At 45.6% G+C, this 23,910-nt stretch overlaps 1 protein-coding gene across 2 annotated transcripts in view; it reads left to right on the forward strand.

The window, feature by feature from the left end:
• The window catches only part of flt4 (fms related receptor tyrosine kinase 4), a 51,021-nt gene that overhangs the window by 1,037 nt on the left and 26,074 nt on the right, over positions 1-23,910 (forward strand). For both annotated transcript variants that reach the window (XM_031586802.1, XM_031586803.1), the window contains exons 2-10: positions 13,271-13,367; positions 14,652-14,944; positions 18,294-18,412; positions 19,278-19,452; positions 20,470-20,609; positions 21,096-21,267; positions 21,600-21,717; positions 22,136-22,311; positions 23,113-23,278. In XM_031586802.1, coding sequence (XP_031442662.1) covers positions 13,271-13,367; positions 14,652-14,944; positions 18,294-18,412; positions 19,278-19,452; positions 20,470-20,609; positions 21,096-21,267; positions 21,600-21,717; positions 22,136-22,311; positions 23,113-23,278 — 1,456 coding nt within the window. The remainder of the gene's footprint in view (positions 1-13,270; positions 13,368-14,651; positions 14,945-18,293; positions 18,413-19,277; positions 19,453-20,469; positions 20,610-21,095; positions 21,268-21,599; positions 21,718-22,135; positions 22,312-23,112; positions 23,279-23,910) is intronic.

Here is a 23,910-nt window from a genome sequence, read left to right on the forward strand (position 1 = left end):
TTTCAAATATTTTATTCTACTCTTTGCATGGGTTAAAAAGAGCCAATTTAAGAAATGAGAAAAAGAGAACAGTGACCACGGCCTCAGGTTGATGGTCCAGAGGACAAGGTTAATTAATCACACTCAGTTGCAAAACCGAACTATTTGTCCGTTTCTTTGAGCATTTCAGCGCTGGAGGGAGTCTTAATGTAAACCTCAGTGACCCAAATCAATAAACCTAATTAACATCTGTTCAGACATTTCGACAGGAAAATGATAATTTACACCCAACAAACTCTGCTTATCAGAATGGTTAGTTGCACATGGCTTGGACGCTCATGACAGCATACAGATTGGTAATCCTGCACTGGTCGATAATGCATCAGAACCTCACTCAAACATTTTGAAGAATTTAGTCCAGTCAGCACATTTGGACAGCAGCAAATAGGCCTGAATCTTGCGCAAGATCAGCTGGCATATTTAGCACACAGGCACATGGGCCTATCGTGTCATCTGCCAATGCAGTGTTTTGGTCTACTTGTAATTGCACATTTTCTGCCTTTTACTGTCACCACTAAGGCATTTATGGCACAGACTGATATCTGAATGTGTGCACAGCTGTGTGGTAGCTGCATGATCTCTAGGTATTAAACTGCCCCTGGCACAAGTATCTTTTTGTCTGTTCATTCCCATCTCCAGAACTAACATTTCTTCTCTTGCCAGCTGAGCTATTGCCTGTTGTTCAGAATTCCATCATTGGAAAACTCGAGTGTAACAGGAGTCAGATTTGGAAGATCACAGAGATAGGCCTTTATTGGTTTCACTGGGGGGAATTTTTTTCTCACCCTCCAAAGCCCACTCCACTGTGGCTGAAATCAGATTCGCAGCTGGGGGTCACTGGGAGATGTTTATAGCCAATTGGAATCAAGATTGGCCTAGGCGAAGCCAACAAAAACGTCAAACGCCCCTTGGTGGATTTTAGACATTGTGCTCTGTTCCTGGGAGACCGGTGAGATCTGTGTGCCGGGCCCTCCTCGAGTATCTTGTTCTGTCGGCCTCAGAGGCCCATAGGAATGGATAGGAATTCTGCTGTTCTTTTGGGAATGGTCCGAAGAACAACTGCTAGGCCAGCGCACGACGAGGTGAAAACATGACGAAAGGATAGAGCAAGACACTCAGTCATCGCAGGTGTCAGTTTGTGCGGCTCGGAGAGGCTTCGGGACGGGAATCGCCGTTGCTCAGGCGTTGTAACTAGGGTGAGCATAACACCGGCAGGGAAGACTCCCTATAGAGGGATGGTCTCTCTCAACACATGCCATCCTCTGCCGTAAGACATGGAGCGCATGTGTCCGAGCGAGATGTCTCGAACTAATTCAAACCAGATGCTGCTCAGATGACCTCATGTTTTGCACCTCTGTCTGTCTCACTTCACCCCCCCCCCCCACTCCCCCCACCCACCTCTTTTTAAATGTAACGCAACCACAGACATTTAGGAGGAGCTGCACCTCCAGCCTTTCAGTGTCTCTCTGGGTGTGACACGTCTTGCTTTAGGAGTAGGGAAATCGCTTTGAAAACGGCCGATGTTCTGGAGTGATCCACGGACATCTTCTGCTTTGATTCAACTTCAAGCAGCTGCCTTTGTGCCTGGCCCAGAAAGTGATTTTCAGAAACTGCGATGTGATTAGCATCTGGAAGCAGCCACTGCTGGGATACTTACTTTTCCTCTCTTTGCAAAACGATGTATCCTCACTGCGAAATGTAAGTCAAACTCAATGTGACAGCAAGTCGACACACAGCAGTATTCATGAGTCAGACATTCATTTCAAAAGAAATTAAATATGGGTCTCTTGATGTCAGCTGGTGAGGATGTCTCTGTTCTCCCCTGATGGAGACCCAATGCACAGGACGAAAGGCTGTTCATCTTTTAATCTCCACACCCATGTGCTTTGCTGTCCTTCAGAAGGATGCCTGCTGATTTGGTCTCTGTGTTCCTGTCGAGCTGGTGAGTCACTGTCTGCAGAGCATCCACCTCAGAGGCAGCCTCTCCTTCTCCTGAGGTGTGACAGCCATTAGCTCACTTAAGGGTTTTGCAGACTACAGTCATGGTCTTACTGACATAGGATAGAAAGAGAGAGAGAGACCGAAACTGAGACAGAGAGAAAGAGTGAAGGAGAGAGTGAAGGAGAGAATAAGAAATAGTGAGAATGACATTGTGAGAGAGCGAGAAAAGGAGAGAGAGAGAGAGAGAGAGAGAGTGAAGGGGATAATTAGAGATAGGGAAAATTAGGTTGTTAGAGATATAAATAATGAGAGAGAGAGTGAAGGAAAGAATGAGAGAGTGAAAGAGTGAAACAGCATACGAGAGAGAGAGAGATAGCGAGTGACATTTTTGAAGAATCTAACAAGCATAACAACATAATGCATGTTCTATCTGATAATGGTCTGAGTGAGAGAAGAGTGGAAATTCACCACCCCCTCCCCCTCCTCCCCCCCCCCCACCCTCCTCTCCGTACCCCACCTTTCTGCATCAGCAGAGGGTGATCCGATCGCTCGTCGCTAACCCCACCGGAAATATTAGCAGGATAAGTGGCTCCTAGCCTCCGGTGATGAGCCTCATTTGGAATTTAGGGAAGGGGGCTGTCAAGAGGCTCTCCGGCTAGTAACTACCGCTCATCGTGATTATTGCTCCCAGCAAAATGAAAATGGAGATAGAAAAAACAACATCAGCTCTCTCACACGCTCTTGCCTGGAGTGCAGGTCCTTTCTATAGATCAAATGGAAGGCGAAGATTTGCCTGCATATAGAATGTGACCCAGGAGTTATCCAAACATGTAAAGCACAACCGAAAACACGAAATGAAATAGCAATGCGAAGAACGTGGCGTGAAATCGAGGCTCAGCTTTCAAACAGTGAAGCAGATGCTTCAGCCTCGTCTGTCAAACTCCCCTGAATTCCCACCGACATGCCTGTCCATGTTCCGACACCGCAGACTGCTTTTACTGGCCCTATGAACAGCCTTCCATCTCATCCCTCAAGCTTGAGGAGATCAGCAGCACAGATGTCCTTTACCCTCAGGAGCAGATGCAGCAGATATACTGCAAACAGCTCGACGTGGTTGGGCTCAGGAGAGATGTATGGCTCAGCTTCGTGGGAGACGTATTGATTTTCTGCCCACGCGTCTCTGTGCATCATGGGAAGAGTGCTGAGGGCCGTAAGGGGTGGCGAGTGTTGGGTTTCCCTGGTCAGTGATAGTGCGTGCCCCTGTCACTGGAGGTCAGCGAGGGTTCATGGGAAAGAGAGAATTGGCAAGGCCTGAGGAAATTGCCAGTTATACTCCACCCCCCCAGAACCCCCCCAACGCCGCCATCACCATCCCCATGCATCCAATCTCCTCTTTGGCCATAGCTATTGTGTTCTGTGACCCATCAGCCTGCTTATCACAATTCAGTTCTTTTGCCTTTTCTTGAATATTAGGTAATGATTTAGGAAGTGTGCACGACAATAGCGTCACAAACCCATCGACTGATAGCGGTAAGTGTCTTGCAAAAAAAACAGATGTTTGTTGTTTCTGGGCTAGCGAGCCACTGGAGTGTCGTCTGTGATGAAGTGCTACGGGCTGGAGGTGTTAGATTGCTTTATTTCTCTCCCTCCCTATCTCTGTTCTCCCTCTTCTCCCCTGCTTAAGTGCCCTCCACAGAGCAGAGCCTCCAGAGTGTGGGCTCCAGATTGCCGCAGGGAAATTATTTGTGAATGAATGTGATGACAGGCGAAAAAGGGAATGGCCCTGAGGAAGACACACGCTGTCCTCGGGTTCGCCGGCCTCAGGTGCAGGAAGACTTAGCCAGTGTCAAGGCCAGAGCCAGTGGAGAGGAAACCAACTCATACTCCCCAACAGCCCCCCCCCCTCTACATGCACACACACACACACACACACATACACACACACACACACACACACACACACACACACACAGACAGACACACACACACGCACACACAGACACAAACAGACACACACACGCACACACAGACAAACACACACACACACACACACAGACACACACACACATACATACAGGTATACACATACACTCACACACACACATACACACACACACACACACACACACACACACACACACACACACACACAGGTATACAAACACTCACTCACACGGAGGCATACACACACACACACACACACACACACACTCACACAGAGGCATACACACATACCCACACAAATGCTCACACATATACATATAACCACACACATGCACAAACACACAGACACACACACACACACACACATACACAAATATACACACATACACATTCAAACACACAGATACTACGTGCAGACGCACACAGGTTTATTCACACATCGTCACACACTCAAACCTTCACACATGGACGACTCAAACACCCACGCTCACACAGCATCCGCACTTCACACTCACTCCAGAGACAGGAAATAGGAAGGGTCTACGACAAGGAAGACAGGTCTTCATAAAGACACACACCCACGCACACACACGTGCACGCACACACACATGGCCACTCTCTAGATTTCATCCTCCCTTTCAGTGACAAAGAATCAAAGAGAGTTTCTCTGGCTTTGAGTCCAAAGGAAGGAGCACTTTGTGACTGGTGTCTCTTTCTCTTTTTTTTTGTTCTTTCTTTTGTCTCGTTTTTTTTTTGTTCTTTTCCCTTTTTCTTTTGCTCTCTCTCTCTCTCTTTTCCACGGGGGGGAGCGGAGGACTTTGCTGACTCCACAGCCCTGAGAGGAGGTCTGCTGCGTGGCCTAGCTGCCCTCCTGCCTGCCTCTCCGGACGCGGGGCTATTTCAGAGCCCGGTCGCGTCTCCTCTCAGCACACATTGTGTGACTGGGGCGATGGAGGATGGCCTTGTCAAGGCTTTGTACGAGCAAAAAAAAAGAAAAGAAAAGAGGAGAGGAAAAAAGAAAAGTGACGTGTCCCACTTCAACAGCAAAGTGCAAAGCTGTTCCCCACCCCTCATCTCTGCGCAGTGACCAAAACTTTTCCATAGGAGATTTTTGGATCAGGCTATATAACCTATCCGGTCTTGTTTAGTGAATCCTTAAGCAGGCCATTTTCATTTTAGTGAGTTGGACTGCTCTATGGCATATATACGCATGGCTTTTGTTCAGGCAGTCATTCGTGAAAATTAGTGAAAATGAGTGGGAATTGTTTGGAAGCTATTTTATTTTATCGGGTGGATTATTATATTTCAGGATGTCATCGTTTGCAGCAGAACCCGAAGAGTTGTGGTTTTAAACAAATGAGCCTTCAACTCTACCCAGATGAAAGGACTGCAATGCATTTCGGGAGATTTTTCCCGATGTGCCATTATCTCTGAACGGTTTATCCTTTGCCCAGAATCTCTTTAACATCACGGAGAGGCAAATGCCAACTGCTTCTGCTGCCCTGTAGTTACCTTCAGTTTAAAAATTCAGTTTAAAAGTTTAAAAGAGTTCTGGAGTTTTACCCCTGGTCAAAGTAATGTTGATGTGCTGGCATGGAAGGCGCTGCTGCGGTGGAGGTTCAATCAAAGCCTGGCCAAACAAACACTAAAACTGCGCTTGTGAGAAAACCACCAGAGGCAACTCTGCAAAGCTCTCGGCGCTGGGCTGCTCGAGAGACCAACAGAGACCGGGAGAGAGAGAGTGAGAGACAAACAGAGAGAGAGAGAGAGAGTAAGAGAGAGAGAGAGAGCAAGAGAGAGGGAGAGAGTGAGAAAGAGAGAGTAAGGGAGAGAGGGCGAACGAGAGAGAGAGACAAACAGAGAGAAAGAGAGAGCAAGAGAGAGTGAGAGAGAGAGAGAGTACGGGAGAGCGAGAGAGAGAGAGAGACAAACAGAGAGAAAGAGAGAAAGCCTCGATAAATTGAAACGGAGCCAATGAACACATTTCACAGACGGCAAGAACAAGTCTTGGGTGAGACGGACAAGAGAAGGTCAAATGTCAATGGCTGACGACAGGATAAAGCTGCAAAGTTCACTCGGCCACTATTTAGGTCATGGCGGAGTGGTGCGTCTCTTCCTGTAATACAAGGCCCAGCGGCGTCTCTCTCAGAGCGTGTCCTCTCCTTTCTCTCCTTGCCCTTCACAAGCGCTGATTTTATCATTTTGAAGGGGTTGAGAAAACACCACGGGTTGTGATTATCGTCTCGTTCATTAGATAATTTGTTCGCCGTGCACGCCCGCACGCCGATGGAATATTTATGTAAACTGCAGCTCCTTGGCGAGCCCAAAACCCATGGAGGTTAGATCCCTGCAAAACGCAAAAAAAAAGCCCAGGAGTTTAAATGATGCGTTCAATATGTAGATTCCACCCTGTCCAATGCACTACGCTGGATGGGTGTGGTTGCGAGTGTTGGCAAATAGACACAAGCCATAAAGACGTTACTTCTGGTTTTCTCTCCAGCTAAATGTAGGAATGCTCTGGAAGGCTGTGTAAGCAACTCTAATGGACAGCATTTACTGAGAGATATCACCACCTCTCATACAATGGGTATTGGTCATTGGTCAGTGGCCCATTGGTCTGTGGCCCATTGGTCAGTGGCTCATTGGTTTTTGATGGCATTGTTGATCAGAGCAGTGCATCGTCAGCCTGAAAGAGACTAAACAACTATGAGGAAAGGAAATGCGGCAGGCAACTTTTCACTGCTTTCCTGAGAGGGAAGTGATGAGGAGAAAATGCAGGAAAACAGGAAATTCACCCTGGGGGTGTGGGGATGGGAGGCGTGTGTGTGTGTGTGTGTGGCGGGGGGGAGTATTTGCTTCTATCAAAGCCTCCACATTCATCCTTTCACTTCGGGATGGCCCCTCTAGTTCCTCTGGCCTTCACAGCCTAGCTCACAGGGAAAAGGAAAACAGGCTTTGTGTGTTTCAGAGAGAAAAAATGGTAGAGCCCCCCCCCCCCCCCACACACACACACACACACACACACGCACACCACCACCACCGCCACCACCTTCCTCCATACCCCCCAACCTGAGCAGGCACATGATTTATCTACTGTCTGCGGCCGACTCGCATGTCAAAATACACAAGACAGCTTGACTTCAGGCCCCCTCGGCTGAGACGAATGGATGTTACAAAGCCTTGCCTTTACTCATCAAAGAGAATTAGGTTCAAGCCAGGCTCACTGGAGGGAGCTGGCCACCGATTGGCTGATGGGTGTGGTGTCAGTGGAACGTGTAAATTATTTCCACAATATACGTCTACAAAGTGTAAACTCTGACCTCCCATACGTACAGTATCCGTACATTCTTAATGCTGTTGTCAACTTAAAACAACAAGGCCCTGGTCTGAGACAGGTTGTTTACGAAACTGTAATGATAAATGTTATCTCCAAGGCCCTTCTCTAAATGATGTATACCATAGTTTATGCACTGATTGACAGACACGTTTGAATTGAAACCAGGAGCGTGCCGTGTGCAAACGGGATCGCACTTGGTGTCACATTCAGTTCTTAATGAAAGGTTTATAACCTAGCCCAATTCGTTTCATTTCTGGTTTCACTCACCCATTTAATGTTAGGTAAACACTGGTGCCTTCACAGCAGAGCAATGCTTTGTCAGGCTCTCGGAAACCACATGTCTGGCTAAATAACCATTTGTGTTCTGCAAGGGGAGTATAATACTCTTATATAAATACAGAAAAGCCTTCCCTTTAGGTTTGGGTGCCAATCATTCTAGAGTTTTATAAAAAAAAAAGATGTGTTCAGAAGTTTACAGTCACATCATATGCAGTGGTTTCCTTAATAAGATCTTAGATAGGTTTACATGTTTAGACATGGCTTCATGAAGCTGACTGTTATATTGTAATACTTAATCAAGAACAGGAAACAAGAGGCTGTGAAACCCTAACGAAAGGCCGTCGTTTGTTCAGAAGCTCGTAGCCGAAGTTCTCACTCTCTGAATCATGCACCCACGTTCAGTCCTTTGCCGGCTCTATAAGCTCAGGACCGCGTTTGGGAACAGTGTCTATTTTCAGAGCTAGCCATGCAGTGCGAGAGGTGGTGAAGGAATAGTTTGGGGTCTGTCTGGGACCTTTCAACAGCCACAGATATTTAGGACGTTTTATTTGAAGGTACAGTTACCTAAATAGCTCCCAAACAACATCTCTGGAACTATATATGAGTATAAGCTCATATCTAGTAAATGTGTTCCATTATATTTTGTAAGATATTTATGACTTATGAAGACATGGGTTTAGTAAAACATTAGGTGGGGCTTATAGTTGGATTTAAAAAGCTGAACATATAGCTTCATGCTGTCTCCCATCTAGGTCTTGTTTACACAGTTTTAGAAAAGGTCAAACACACTGAGACAGTACTGCATAAAGAACAGTGTGAGTGTGAGTCCTGTTTGAAAAATACTTCAGAAATGTGTGATTTCTATCATTTCTCACCGTGAATGGACTCCCTAATCTCTAATGTCTGGTCATATAATAGTTTATAGCTATGCATTAAGCTCACATACTGACAGTCTCTCACTTCCAGGTGGCTGACTCCAAGGCTCCAAGGTCTTTGTTAGTGTGGAAATATATACCCATATGGAAGAGACTGACATCTGGCTCACACACATGAATTCATAGCTGTCACAAGCCAAATCCATGCTGGAATGGGAAATATATATTTATATATGAACTGGTCTTAGAGCTCACTGAAGAACATTAAGAAATGGCCAATGGCATCCGGTCTGTGTTATCATTCATTCACAAGAGCATATCCAATTTATCTAGATAATCACCTATAGCTGTGCTAAGGGACTGTTTGGTGTGCTTGTCCTTGTCTGCGTCCCTGTGTGTGCTTGTATGTGTGTGCGTTAGTGTGTGCCTGTGTGTGCCTTTGTGCAAGTGTGTGTGTGTGTGTGTTGTGGCTGAGGATGTGAGTCTTCCTCCTTCACAACTGGATACGATCTGACACTATTCATGCCAAAAGCACCTTAATGACAAGCCATAAATCTCTCCATGCTCCGGAAAGATCTATCACCAGGTTGATCAAATGAAAGATAGATAGGAAGAAAGAGAGAGAGAGAGAGATACTATGACAGACAGAAAAAATGGGACACAGAAAGAGAGAAAAACAGACAGCTCTAACTTCCTCTCAGGGAGGGGTGTGTGGGGTTATCCACCATTCACTGCTTGATTCCAACTGGTCTGGAAAAGTGAAAATGTATTATTTGAAATTGAGATATGTAGTAGGTGGCAACCGCCCAAACACAGACATGACAATGTACTTTGCCAAAGGATTTACAGTGCATTGATAATCTGTGGATGTATGTATCTGTGCTCCGCAGCTGTTGAAATCACACCGCTGGGTGTCCTTATGCATTACACGCATCCAGCCCCCGCCTTCCACCATTTACAGAAAGATATCATCTACAGGCAACATACAGTATGGAGACATGGTTCACTGAGCTCCCTGTATGTAGGTCAGATGGAGAGCTTGAAATCATAAAGACTTGCAAAGCTGGCTTTTCCTTTACATTGAGCACTCCCCCACACCCCCCCCCCCCTCCCACCCCCATCCCCCCAATTAAAGCTGTTTATGTCCCTGGGTTGTGCTGGCCAACTGTTAAATGAGAGCAAGTGGGAAATAAAACTTCACATTTGGTTAAATGGGCTGAAATTTCTGCGGGTTCAGCTGGGGGGCGAAACGGTCAACCCTCACCCACACCTCCCTCGCCAGGAGCAAAATCCAAGCTATTTGAAACATTTATCGGCAGAGAGTATGCTACCACGGTGTCAGCGCCCGTTTCTCGGCCTGTCCAATTTAAAATTCCTCGCTGCCCGCTTGAGAACCTAATCATATTCCAGTTGTTTTCTCAACCCCCCCGTGCAACTGATTTATTCCCCCTCCCCAGAGATACAAGCCCTCTTTTCATCTTTTTCATCTGTGGAATTTGTGTGAATGCTGTTTGAATAAGTTAAGCATGATGCGTTAAGCATGATGAGGGGGGAAAAAAAAACATTTACTGGACAGCTGGCTAGGTGTAGGCAGTTCTAAACGATACAAGGTTGTCTTTTTTGGGACAACACATCCTTCTTCTTGCTTTGTGGAAGAGTTATGGCCACATTGGTGTGTGTGTGTGTGTTGGGGAGCGGCCTTCTGCATGGCAGAGGTTACTGCCCCACGCTGTGGTTTCTATGGTGGTTGGACAATTGAGTGGAAGGTGGGAAGGTGGAGGTCAAGGTAGAGAGCCTAACCTGGGGTTTTCCAGGGGGAGCCGGGGCTGAGGAGTGGAATGCCGTCGTTTCCCTCCGTGTCCGTTAGCGGGAGGAAATCGAACGCTCCACAAATAGCGAAGGTGTGAGCAGTCGTGAATTTCCTTTTTCACACTGTCACCCCCTCAAACCGCCCCCACCTCCACCACCCACCCCCACTGTCACCCCCTCACACCGCCCCCCCCACCTCCACCTCCCTCCCCCAAGTCTTGCATGGTTTATTTAAGCACCACTGATTGATTTGGGGTTCTGTCGATACACAAACACACCTCTGGTCCCAGTTCAGCCCGCAGGCCATCAGTACAAGCAGATCCAATTTCAAATACAGCTATGTAGTTACGAGGTTTGTTGTACAGGGAAACACATTTCAGCTCCAGGAATTCTCTCTTTACTTGGCTCGGTCCAGATCTACACAGTGTCACACTGTGGGGTTCAGGAGGTTGAGGAGGCATTCAGCAATCGGAAGGTTGCTAGTTCGATCCCGACTCCTCCTCACCAAGGGACAAACTGTCCTTGAGGAAGACACTGAACCCCCCAACCGCACCTTGGATAGTAGCCCCCACCATCGGTATGGGAATGGGTAGATGTCTGAGGCATTAATGTGTAAAGCGCTTTGAGTGCTCTATGGGTTGAAAGGTGCAATATAAATGAAGTCCATTGCCAAAGGTGAGGCAAGAAATCAAATATGCATAAAGATCCCCCTCTACAGCCATACCACTCAGAAGAGCCTGGTACCATAGAGAACCTTTCTGACTTGGCTGTCTCTGAGGGCTGTGTGCAGAGCTGTTTACCTCAGGTTTACCCCCTCAAAAATACAAACTTTTACAGACTCAGCGTCCCTTTGCAAAGTGAGCAGGTCCTTCACGGTTGTGCTTTCACAAGGTCTCGCAATCCTTTGAGACCAGCAGGCTATAGGCTCTCCCTGCTGGGAGCAGAGCAGGGAACGGCGCTCATTTTTGTCACAGTCACACTGGGTTTGTCTTCCGTCAATAAACAAATAGTGAGTGTTAGATGTTGTCACGGGAAAACGGCTCACAAAAATGGCTGGTATGGGTGCGCTTTGTTCAAACACATCACACTTTGCATTCTGACACTTGTTTTTTTTTTTCACAGGCAAGGCAAGTTTATTTATGTAGCGCAATCCATACACATTGGTAATTCAGAGCGCTTTACAAATGAACAGTTAAAAGAACAGAAAAGTAAGAGATTAAAAGGGCAGAGTGCATACAGTGCATAAAGATCTAATTTTCAGATTTTTGTTATTTTTTACATTGTAGACAATGCCTGGTGGACAAAGACTTTTCAGATACAGACAATGAATATGATCAACTAACACAGAAACAGACAGCAGTATACTCTCTTAAGTAGTACACTACATTTCCACTGTCTGTCTGTCAGTCTGTATGTCAAGTGGTCTGTGAAAAGTAAGTCGACTGTGTATAGAGTCTGTACGGACTACAGTAGATGAAAGCAGCTATGGATAGTGTCTCTGAGCTAGTTTCTTATTCATAACACACTAGTAGGATTTTATTTATACATGTTCTGTGGCCCATGGTAACTCAGGGGGTGGTGAGGGTGGCGGAGAGGAGTATGTGTGTATGTGTGCGGGAGGGTGGGAGGGGGGGGGTGGTTGCTCAGAATGGCAACATCAGCAACAACAGCAAACTAACAAAAGGGAAGCTCATTGCTGCCCGTGGACTCAAGCCTAACTATAAACAGGTCCCTGGCTCGCCATCAAATATTTACAAAACCGCGTCCATTTTCTATTGTCGACCAGGACGGCAGGATGCAGTCTGAAGCGGCGAGGTTGTGTACATGAAACGCACTGGTCCTGAACATCAGGCTTTGATTGGCATGCGTGGACACGCTTCGCTGTCGTCCAATGGTCCCTGGAAATGACTTTGTCCGGCTGGCTGATTTGGGCAGGAGAAGTGCCCATGCCTTAGCTCCTCTCCCTGGTGCTGTCTCGCTCTTGTCATGTGTTTAAGCTCCGTACAGGACACTGTGTGTGTGTATGTGTGTGTGTGTGTGTGTGTGTGTGTGTGTGTGTGTGTGTGTGTGTGTGTGTGTGTTTGTGTGTGTGTGTGTGTGTCGGTGCTGAATCCCAACGTGGGTTTGTTACAAAGACTCCCGCAGACATCTCCCCTTCCAGTGGCTGGGGTTAGGATGCCTGGGTTTCTATTGGGCTTTTTTTAAACACAGTCTCCAACAGAAATCAAATCCTCTCTGTATGACAGTGTGATCTCTATGGTCTGTGATGAATCAACATTTGTGGTGCCGACAGGCTGTTCTCTTTTCAGCATTTCCCTTCATCCTGCCCCTCATTGTGGAAACGAATTCTGCTACTCTTTTGGCTTCTCAGAAGGGGAAACAATTAATCCAGTGTTTAGGTTTTTTTTTTTAAACCATTAATCTTGAGGGGATTTTCCCCTTCGCGAGAGTCATTTTTCAGACAAATTGGCACAAGCTATTCATCTGACCCTTCTACCCTCTCACGTAACACCTCTCAATTTTCGGCATCTTGAGTGGCGACAGCCGTTCACCTCTAACTATCCCCAGCTGTCGCATAAGTCACGGTGACGTTTTTACACACGGTATGCCCCTGAGCAGAAGTCTAATAACACACAGAGGGCTTTTCTCCGACTTTAATGATGACTATTTTTGACTCGGGCCGTTAGCTAATGCAAGCCATCTTTGCGGTGTCAGAACCCAGAGGCTGAGCCCAAATCTCTGTTCAGACATGACAGATCCAATCATCCCCTTGACTCGTTGGAGAGGGCCGTGTTATTCGCGGGGTTGGGAGTGTGAAAACAAGTAAGAGGGTGAGTGATGTATGGATGTATCTGATGGCTTAAAAGCAAAGCCATGTAATGAAAAACATGCCGGGGAACATGGCATCCAAGCATCCGCCATGCCTGATTTCAACTGCCCAAGACGCTGAGCTACTTTGACAGGTTTTGCCAGGTGTGCTGTCAAAAGCATTGCTTTCCGCATGGCGATGATCAAGCCTATCTCTGTCCTCTTTCTGTTCTCACAGGTCTGGTGATTGGTTATTCTATGACTCCGCCCACTCTTGACAACCTCAAAGAAGATCTTGTGATTCAAGCCGGTGACACTCTAACCATTACATGCAGGTATGAAGAAATTAACAAGAATAACCTCAATAGCAACATTGTTTTATTTATTTATTTATTTAATTAATTGATTTTAATTTAACATCCTGGGAAAACAGCCCAGGAGAAAAAAAACTGTGTGAGGCATATGGCATCTTTCCCATTACAATCCCTCAACAATGTTCAACGATGTTGACAATGTTAACTGCGTGTTTTGTTTGAAAGGGGAGAAAGAAAGCAATTTAGCTTTTTATTTATTGCAGGTTCTTATGAAATCTCTGGAGTAGCTCTTGCCAAGAAATCTAGTTGATGAACTTTTTTTTTTTCCTGCCCATAGCTGAACAGGGTTTGTGAAGGCAAATAATATCTCTGGAAGCATTCCCGTAGAGATTCACGAAAAGTAGTGTGCCCTCTAAAAAAGGATTTACCCCTGTGGATATCCTTGCCACAGTTAGTGAGGAATTAAGCTAGAATTTCATTGTATCGTCTTCGCCATATTCACTGCAATCAGTATGGAATGTCACAGGAGATTTTCAAGATGCAGAGGAGGCGGTTCATTGTTCTGACAGAGATTTGGAATTGGGTTATTTTGGGATCTAAATCCTGGAACTCCTTTTGTTGCCTCATTTTCACTGCGTCTATTTCCTTAGGACACCTGGTGCAAACAGCATCCCAGCACAGCCTTCAGGGGATGGCTGAGTGTTGTTTTAGCTGTACGTAACCACAAGTGTCACTTGTTCTATGAGTAAGGTAGCTAGGGATTACTTTTTTTGGATGCGATATGTGTAATTCATCAGTAGATCAGCTTGATAGATGGTAACATAAGATTTGAGACACTCATGCATATATTAGGCAACATAATAAGCATTCTCTCAGCCACACCAGCATAACAAGAAGACCAGGACACCACAGGGGGATAGGAGGCCATGGGGGAAGCATAATGAAAGTGGCGGGGAGGATTTTCTCTGCATGCTCTATCAGCCAAATCACACCCTGTTGGCCGCCTACCCTCCTGCTGGCCCAGCGAAGACTATCATTAAGGTGTTGAGTGGATTCCATTTAAATTCAGTCAGTAAAGCCAAGTGAGAAGCGATTCAGTGGAAGCTCAATGTTTTTTTTTTCCATAAGTGAGAGCAGGAGAAAATTGAGCTTTTACAACCTCGCAAAAAAAAAAAAGAAAGAAAAAGATTGACTGTCGAAAGAACTTCAGCACCTCAGAAGCACTACAGCCTACTAGCTCCTAAGTGGCCTTTGACCCCCTTGGTCTCCTTTTACTCTAACTGCTCCTTTTACTTTAACTGCTAGGGGCCAGCGCACACTGGACTGGGCCTGGCCTGAGGACACCCTCCAGAAGATCCAGGCCAGCGATCGGCACGACCAGAACCAGGATACGGACCAGCTGCGGCCGACCGGCGGGCCCGGTCAGAGGGCTGTGCGGGTTGAGGAGTGCCCAGGCGAGGCGGGGAAGCCCTACTGCAAGACGCTGGTGCTCAGCAATGCCCAGGGCAATGACACAGGCCACTACCGCTGCTTCTACCAGGACATCAGGGCCGTCATCGACGGCACCACCGCCGCCAGCATTTACGTGTTCGTCAGAGGTGAGTCACGGGCGGGCAGCCATTAATGGGATCTGTCTCAGAGACCAACCTCGTTTAACAGTGACCTTAGGCCAGTGGTCCAATCCACAAGATAAATGTGCAGGTCAGTGTTGCTGTATGTCACAAGTGCAAGTGTTACTGTTTCAAGCCATTATCATATAGCATTACACATCACTGAGAAATGAATCATTCTTAGGAATAGGGTGCCACCAATTCTTTCTACCGCATGTCTTCTAAACTCCCTCTTCTGAAGACGTTTTTTTGGTGGTAACACAGTTGTCTGTGTTTGGAGATGTAAGACCTCGTCTTCTAGACTTTTATGAGGAGGTTTTGTCATGTTGAGGATTTCAGCTTGTGTTTTCCTTAAAGGTCTTTGAGCTGTGGTGGAACTTCAGTTGTGTGTGTGTGTGTGTGTGTGTGTGTGTGTGTGTGTGTTTCATTTCATGCTCTCTGTCTAAAAAAACGACTCTCTGGCTAGTGTTGTAATTATCCCTGCGGGATGTTTGTGGAGTTGTAGGAGGTGTTTTGGGGAAACCAGTTCCTTGAAATGGACGAAAATATAATTAAGAATACAAAAGCACAGATTCAGGACATGGTTTTATTTTTTTGTATGTAATGAAGCCAGTTGGTTTAAAACTTAAGTGGTCATCTGCAGTCCAGGTAATTAAGTGTCTGGGCCCTCGATCCCATATCCAAGATATCCAATATTGTTTCCAAATGAAAAGTTGCCATGGATACGTCTCCACCTGAATATCAATTTCCTGACCCCGACACAATTAGCATCCAAGATCAGAGCCGAATCAGCTGGGTGCGTGACTCGGTACACTCAGTCCCAGAGTGGTGTTTTGATCTGCATGCACGTACCAGTTGCTTTCATTAACAGTGGTGTTTCCATCTCAGATTTCTCTTCACCTTGGGAGATCTACAAGAAATTATGAACATTTCGCCAAAATCACATCAACCCCCCACCACCACCCCCGCCCCCTCCTTGTTTTAAAACCGTGTTACTCCAAATGAAAGCAGACCTCACACAATCATGATCTGGTTGAGTTTGCAGTAGCTGCTGGACACTTGGGTGCCAATATCAAGTGAAACAAGATGGTGAAAAAAAACATGTTCTAGGAAAATAGACACACATTGTATTCACTTAATTCTGTGTAATAAGGACCCAGAGTCATTATTGTTGGCACTTCCTAGGTGGAGATCTTGAGAAAGGATAACATTCCTTTCATCTCCGGCCCACGTGAGGCCCTCTATCCCATGCACTCTAGAGTTCTTAGTCCTCTCTCAGAGCTTTTTGGTCTCACCATTGCTGGCCAGATTGCCCCAAGGTCTGGAGACGTTTAAGATAAGGCATTGTACAGCATCCTCAGCCTTAAGAGTGCTGTGCCGCTGTGATGCCTTGTAAAAAAAAGTTTTCCTCGTGTGGGTTCGCCGAGGCCTTTGAAGTCGGCTTTTTATATGCACTCATCATTCGCTGATGGTGAGGCACTCACCGTTCCCCTGGGAGACCACCTGATTTTGGGGATCGATTGATCAAAGGCTGGCTTCATGTCCAGGGCTGCCGGTTTGCATCTCAACCCTGGTTTTGAAGGTAGTGAGTCTGGGGGGCCCGGCAGGAAGATGGTGCAGAGCTGAAGGCTGGGTAGAGGAGTGATGGGGTAGGGAACGAGGGGTAGGAGGCAGGGAGCTGGGCTCAGGTACAGGCATCACACTGCCGATTGTTAAATTCAAGTGAGAGGTGGTGTGATTTCTCCTGACAACGTGCAGAAACTGTTGCCATAGATCTTGCTAGGGGGCTGATCAGAAGCAGCTGCAATCACAGCCATAAATTAGGGCGAGCGCTGAGCACCGAGCGAGAGGGGATGAGACGCATGTGGCTTCAGTTAGCACACCGCAGATCATTTACTCTCTCTCCATACCTCTTTCTCTCTCTCTCTCTCTCTCGCTCTCTCTCCTTACCTCTTTCTCTCTCTTTCTCTCTCTCTACCTCTGTCCCTCTCTCTCTCACTTCCTCTCTCTGTCTCTCTCTCTTTCACTCTCTCTTTCTCGCTGTCACTCTCTCTCTCTCTGTCACTCTCTCTCTCTCTTGATCTTGTTCTGCTAAATGTCTAAATGTCTTTCACTCCACTCCCTTTCTGGCTTTATCTCTTCATTTATCTCTCTGTTGCTCTCATTCCCTGTGCTTTTTTCTCTCTCTCCTTCTCTCTCTCTCTCTCTCTCTCTCTCAGACACACACACACACAAACACACACATATATACATACACACAGCTATGTTGTAGCTTTCTTTGTTTTTCTATTCTTCTAATTCCTATAATCCATTGCTCTTCTGAAACCGCAACAAGATTTTGCACCCTGGAGCTACCTGTGTCCTTTTGTGAAGGAAGTGATAGAGCTCAGATCTCACCGCCATACCTATGATTTATTGCCGAATATCAAAACATTTGGGCGCTTGTTTATTTCTGGCAATGTCTGTCTACCCAGACCTCCATGGGCGATAATAAAAACCTCTCCATGTAACCGCTTGAAAGGATTGCTTTGAGCAGTGTAGGAAAAATGAATAATGAAGCATTTTTAAATACACTGAAATGCTAATATTCACAATTGCAATCAGATATACTATGATCCCCAAAAGATTTGAGGACCTTTTGTGGTATGTTGTTATATCTAACTCTGCTGACATGAAAAAAGAAAAAGCTGTTTGAGAAGGGATCAAAACAGGGATAATGATAAGATTGCCTAGATATGTCTCTGTTTCTCTTTCTCTTTCTCTGTGATATTTAATGAAAGGGAATTGAAGAGAACAAGCTTTGACTGCATCCCCAAGCTCATCTTCATCCCCATGTAGAGGGAGGGCGAGGAGGGAAAGGAATTTTTATAGCCGCCGAGATCTGATAACCCTTGGGTTAGTTACACTGTTAGCGTCTGTTGCACTTCATAAAGGAGTCTTACACTGCCATTCACGAGAGCCTCATAAATGCTTCAGAGATCGCCTCGATAGTAATCTTAAGCTTGATAAACCGATTATTGTCAGGAATGTAAGAAATATAACCATCTCAACCTTTTCATCTGAAGTACTTTTAAATCTTGTCAAGGAGTCGTATTTGTCCAAGATGTAATTCAGAGTGTGTTATGTGTTTTATGACTGCTTTTGTTGGATTAGAGTTCATTCATTTTTCATCCAATTCAGAAGACTATTTTCTTTGTCCATTCATTAAAAGTTGACGTTTTTACACTTTCATTATTTTTCCACTTCCTAGCCACTATTCCTTTCTTTATACTAATTTGGAGAAGGAATAATAGTCCGTGCCTTTGTTTGCATTTTCACATGAACTTTTTCCCTGCAGATCTCCAACAGCCATTTGTCAAAAGTCAGGTGGAGACTATCCTCGTCACCGAATCTTCTGCTGATGTCATCGTACCCTGTCTGGTATCCATCCCTGAGCTCAACGTCTCTCTGTACCAAGTAAGTGGGAGACCGCTGGTCGATGCCTCAGTCATGTTTCAGGATCCTTAATGGCCTGATTACCCTCTCAGGCACTAGGAGACAATAACGAGTTGCCGGGTGGTTTGAAGCCACATCAAGGTCACTCTAAAGACATCAAACGCAGATCAAAGTATTTAATTAAATGGAAAAAATATATATAATATTAATAATGAATATGAAATATAATTAGACAGATGCATAAGCGGGCACCTTAATCTCTTAACTCACACAAAAAACAAAAAACACAATCTGTATACTCTACATGAAGCTTCCTTGATCTGTCATCTCTTGTACCGTGTCTTTCTTTGTCAGTAAGTAAGCAACTCTTCAAAGCTCTTCAGCTCACAAATGATGGATTGCTCGAGACGATGTAGTCTCACAAAGGCAATAAGGAGCGTAATAAAGACATTTGTTTCTTTTGTAGAACTTTTGTTAGTGGCAGGTAAAATCCTTTGATAAAACTGCGGGGCTATATTTTGCTCCCATTAGCTGATTAAAGGCTTTCACTCTGTATTAGTAAGAAGTCAATTATATTGTTAAATACATATTGAAATGCAAAACAGAATCATTCGCATTTCACCTTGTCTCAGAGTGAGTCTATTGAATAGCACAATATTAAAAACACAATTATTGTAATTATGAATTAGCCAGACAAATAACAGCTTTTAATACAAATTTTGAGAAAGGGCCTTGATTTTTCAAAATCCAGTTTCTGCACTATATGAAATCCTTTACCTCTTTGTATAATATGAATCTCTGTCACCAAATAGCCAAAACCCGTCTCTCTGTTGAACTGGTGGCTTGTCATGGGTGGCTTGTCATGGGTCTTGTTGTGCTTTTGCAGATAGAGCAAAGTCCGGTTCTCCTGGAGGACGGGGGGATAAGATGGAACAACAAACGAGGCTGGTCAGTGCCCAGACACATCATAGACAGCATCGCATATTTATTCGGCTTCTACTGCATCGCCAAGGTCGAAGGTCAAGAATTCCAGTCCTCATACTACATTGTACACTCTACAGGTGAGTGCAACCAGGGAACTCTGTGAAATATATCTATCTGTCAAATTTCACTGGAAATCCTAAATCTTAAGTCATAATTTCTCAAACAAACAAATTCTGGGTAGTAGAAAATAAATGCCAAAAGGTCTTTAGGCCATATATTAAATGTGAACAGTTTGCCTCAATTTAGGTTGTGAAATAATTTAATTTGAAAGATAGTGTATCTAAAGGATATGTTGATGCTGGAACAGCACTTATTATTATTTTATCAATGGTTTGACCTGTGTGAAAAATGGAATATCTTTCCACGGGGATTATAATGTGGGCATTCACAATTATTTTATTGATATTAATGATGGAAGAAGCCATTTAAGTGAATGCGCACTTGTAGGCCAAGACAAAGATAGAGCAGACCACAGGGCAATCGTCCCCTCCCGCTCGTGTTGAACTTTCAAGACACAACCTGTCAGGGGGTTGGAGGGTGAGGTCATTCCTCACTCACTTACGGTCTGAGAGCAGCACACATCCATAGCAGGCCAAGAATAACAGGCAAGCCCCTCTAGGCCTAAAGAAAAGGGTTTTAAAAGTCTCTGTGTGTGTGTGTGTGTGTGTGTGTGTGTGTGTGTGTGTGTGTGTGTGTGTGTGTGTGTGTGTGTGTGTATGTGTGTGTGTAAAAGAGAGAGAGGTAGGGAGGGAGAGAAAGTGATCCCTCCATAGCTATCATCAGCATAGCTGATGGAGCATGAAAATAAACATCAGCCCCCCTTGCCCATTTCGAGCAAATATCAGGTTTGTGTATCTGGGCGTTTTGCAGCCATCTGTATCTCTCTCCTAATGATAGCCAAAGGGCAGATTGAATTACACAATTAAGTCTGCAAACAGCACGGTGTGTGCCACACCAAGAAGGCCTGCCTCTCTGTTAGGGCTGCACCCACAGGGCAACCCTATAGATGAAGGGTGTGTGTGTGTATATGTGTGTGTGGGGGGGGGTGGAGGAAAGTGCTGACGGACAGTGTGGCCGCTGTCGCGCCCCTGCAGGAAGCAAGGTTTACGATCTCAAGCTGTTTCCTGAGGACCCAGTGGAGCTGATGGTGGGGGAGGCGCTGGTCCTCAACTGCACAGCCATGGTGGAGTTCAACGCAGGCGTGGACCTCCAGTGGCAGTACCCCCGGCAACAGGTACAGGGGATGGGGGGAGAGGGATGAGGGATGGGGGGACGGGGATGAGGGATGGGGGGACGGAAAGTGGCAGAGCAGCTTGGATGGAGGATTAAGGATGAAGGATGAAGGGATGAAATGCTTGTGACAGTAGGTTGTATGACTACCATAACCACAATTTGAAGATAGAGAGAAGATGAGTTAAGGATATCTGTTAGACTGACTGGCTATCTGGCTAGCAAGCTAAATGATTTCATACTGCAGTGTATTACTACATTTGAGCACCCCTACACAAACTGAATTTCGTTAAAGAAATGTACTTTAGACTTATTTGTACTGTTCAGAAGTCAAAAGAACCCACAAGTAAAAGCACAATGAACTCTGCACCAAGTGGTCGAATCAATATATTTTTATGAAGTCATAACTTCTCATTATGAAACCTCACATGAGTAGTTGCGGAGGCTTCTCATCTCGTCTCAGCCTGAGCTTGTGTGTGTTTGTCTGCAGGTCAATCAGACGGTCAGCCCCCAGTACAGCCGCAACTCTCTGGCCCAGGCCACCGAGGCCACCAGTATCTTCACCATCCGGGACGTCAACGTGAGGGACACCGGCACCTACACCTGCACAGCCCAGAGCATGGACGACCTGGTGACGAGGTCCACGGTGGTCATCGTTCACGGTAAGAATTCTCACACGGTGAACCTTGACACTTGTAAACACAGAGTATAAATGTATTCGCCTTGAGGCGAAATATCTTATAGATTGCTCAGTGGGCATTTGTTAAGGTTGACCTTTGACCTTTGGTTAGAGACCCACAGTATGAAATAGGGAACTGAGAGCTCGATCTATTCAGTCTCTTGACAGCTGTGCAGCGCAAGCTCAAGTGCAAAATGCCAACTGTAGAGATTATGCAAGCAGCCTGCCAGCTTTCACACTAATTTTTCCATGCACGTGATGTCTGTGTCTGTGTGTGTGTGTGTGTGTGTGTGTATGTGTGTTTGTGTGTTTCAGAAAAACCCTTCATCAGCTTGGACTATAAGCACGGGCCGGTAGTAGAAACAACAGCTGGCGAGAAATCCTTCAAGCTGTCCGTCAAAGTATCAGCGTACCCCATGCCCGAGACCCAATGGTGAGGCTCTGCATCAGTCCAACAGGTTACAGAAAATGAAGTCACCATCCAAAACATCAGCAACGCTCTCCTCCGCTGCCTAAATGGAACCTGGCAGGCAATTACGGGAACACATCAGTGTGTGTTTTATGGGCTAAATTAAGAGGCGAAAATGAAATTTCTTTTCTCCTCATCGCTAATGCAAAACCGCAGGCCGCGGTGTATTTGTTTGCACAAATGGCAGCAATCCAGCCATCATCATGTCATTAGCAGGCGCAAAATGGAAATTTCTGCCAGTTTTCTAATCTAATTTGATGTTATATTATCGGGGTGTGAAATTGGATGGATGGAAATTGATTTCTGTATCTCTGCATTAGTTTCATCTTACGTTTATGATTATCGTTGTGTTTCTGTCGTGTCTCTGTTGTGTCTCTGGCAGGTTTAGAAACGCTAAAGCGATAAGCAAGCGGCCAGAGTTTAAGCGGATGAAGGTGCATCACCAGGTGCTGGAGATCAGGGACGTGTGTGAGCAGGATGCGGGAAATTACACCGTGGTGGTGAGGAACACAGCAGCCGCCCTGGAGAAGAGACTCAGCCTCACACTCATCGTCAATGGTAACTAACAGTCCTGCATATTAGGGGATTGGCTGAGTGGCGTGAACAACATTTCAGTCCAGTTTCAGCAACAACAACGTGTAGTGAATAAATGTCTAGACTTGACCATCCTGGTGAGGTGCCAGTAGTGTTTGTCAGTATGGCGGTTGTGGTGTGTTATAATACATACTCTAGACGGTTGTGGTGTGTTATAATACATACTCTAGGCCGTTGTGGTATGGTTATTTGAGATTGTTTGAGAGGTTTGGCTACTGTGGGAAGTCTCCCACATATAGCACAAGGATTTTAACCTCTTGACCTGTGTATGACACTGTATAGACACTGGCATTTCACAAACATACACCAGCGCAAGCTGCGATAGAGAACAATATCTCAAAATGAACAAGATAAATGTTTGTCTGAATGTGATGTTCTAAGTGTTATTGTGAGGTGGTTACATAATATTTGTTCTACTTAGAAAAGAAGCTGTATATGTAGTGCATGTTCTGCAGTTATGTCACATATTGTTCTTAAAGTGTGAAATATAGAAATATAGAATGACCTTTAATAGTTTCTCTCAGTGAAGAGAGGTGTTGTTAAGATGCTGAGACGCAGCATTTGGCAGCTGCAAAAGCACATGAATATGACCTGCAACCACCCCCAGAGAGTTGGCTGAAATCCTATTTTTCTCCTCCCTCCCTCCCTCCCTCCCTCCCTCCATCTCTCTCTCCCTCTCTCTCTCTCTCCCTCTCTCTCTCTCTTTCTCTCAACTCTCTCTCTCTCAACTCTATCTCTCTCTCTCTCTCTCCTCTGCTCCTGAAGTGCCTCCTCAGATCCATGAGAAGGAGGTAGCGGCGCCCACTAACCCTTACCCCCGCGGCAGCCGCCAGATCCTCACCTGCACCGCGTACGCCGTTCCCCCGGCAACCATCACCTGGCACTGGAGACCCTGGAGCCCCTGTGGTCTCAACAGCACCCGGCGCAGTCTGTAAGACACACACACAAACACACACACATACAGACACAAACAAACTAAAAAAACAAATACACAGACAGGCACAGACATATATCCTCTTTCATCCCCCCCCCCTCTCTCATTCTCTCTCACACGCACGCACGCACGCACACACATACTCATACTGGGCTAAACACACAGTGGAGCATACAGTGGGGAAAATAAGTATTTGAACCCCTGCCGATTTCGCAAGTTTGGCCACTTGCAAAGAAATGTGTGATCTATAATTGTAATGGTAGGTGTATTTTAACAGTGAGAAATAGAATATCAACAAATAAATCCAGAAAACTGCATTTTATAACATTTATGACTTTATTTGTATTTGATGCAGAAAATAAGTATTTGAACCCCCAAGCAAAAAACAAGAATTCTGGCTCCCAATGACCAGTTATGTGCCCAAGAAGCACACAGATTAGTCCTCATTAGGCGTAACAAGGTACACCTGATCTCAACTGGTGACGTGTATAAAAGAAACCTGTCCAAAGAATCATACTTCACACCTTCAACCTCACCACCATGGGCAAGACCAAAGAGTTGACCAAGGACGTCAGAGATAAGATTGTAGACCTGCACAAGGCTGGAATGGGTTACAAAACCATCGGCAA

This window comes from Clupea harengus, chromosome 20 (genome assembly GCF_900700415.2).
Source record: "Clupea harengus chromosome 20, Ch_v2.0.2, whole genome shotgun sequence".
Classification (NCBI taxonomy): domain Eukaryota; kingdom Metazoa; phylum Chordata; class Actinopteri; order Clupeiformes; family Clupeidae; genus Clupea; species Clupea harengus.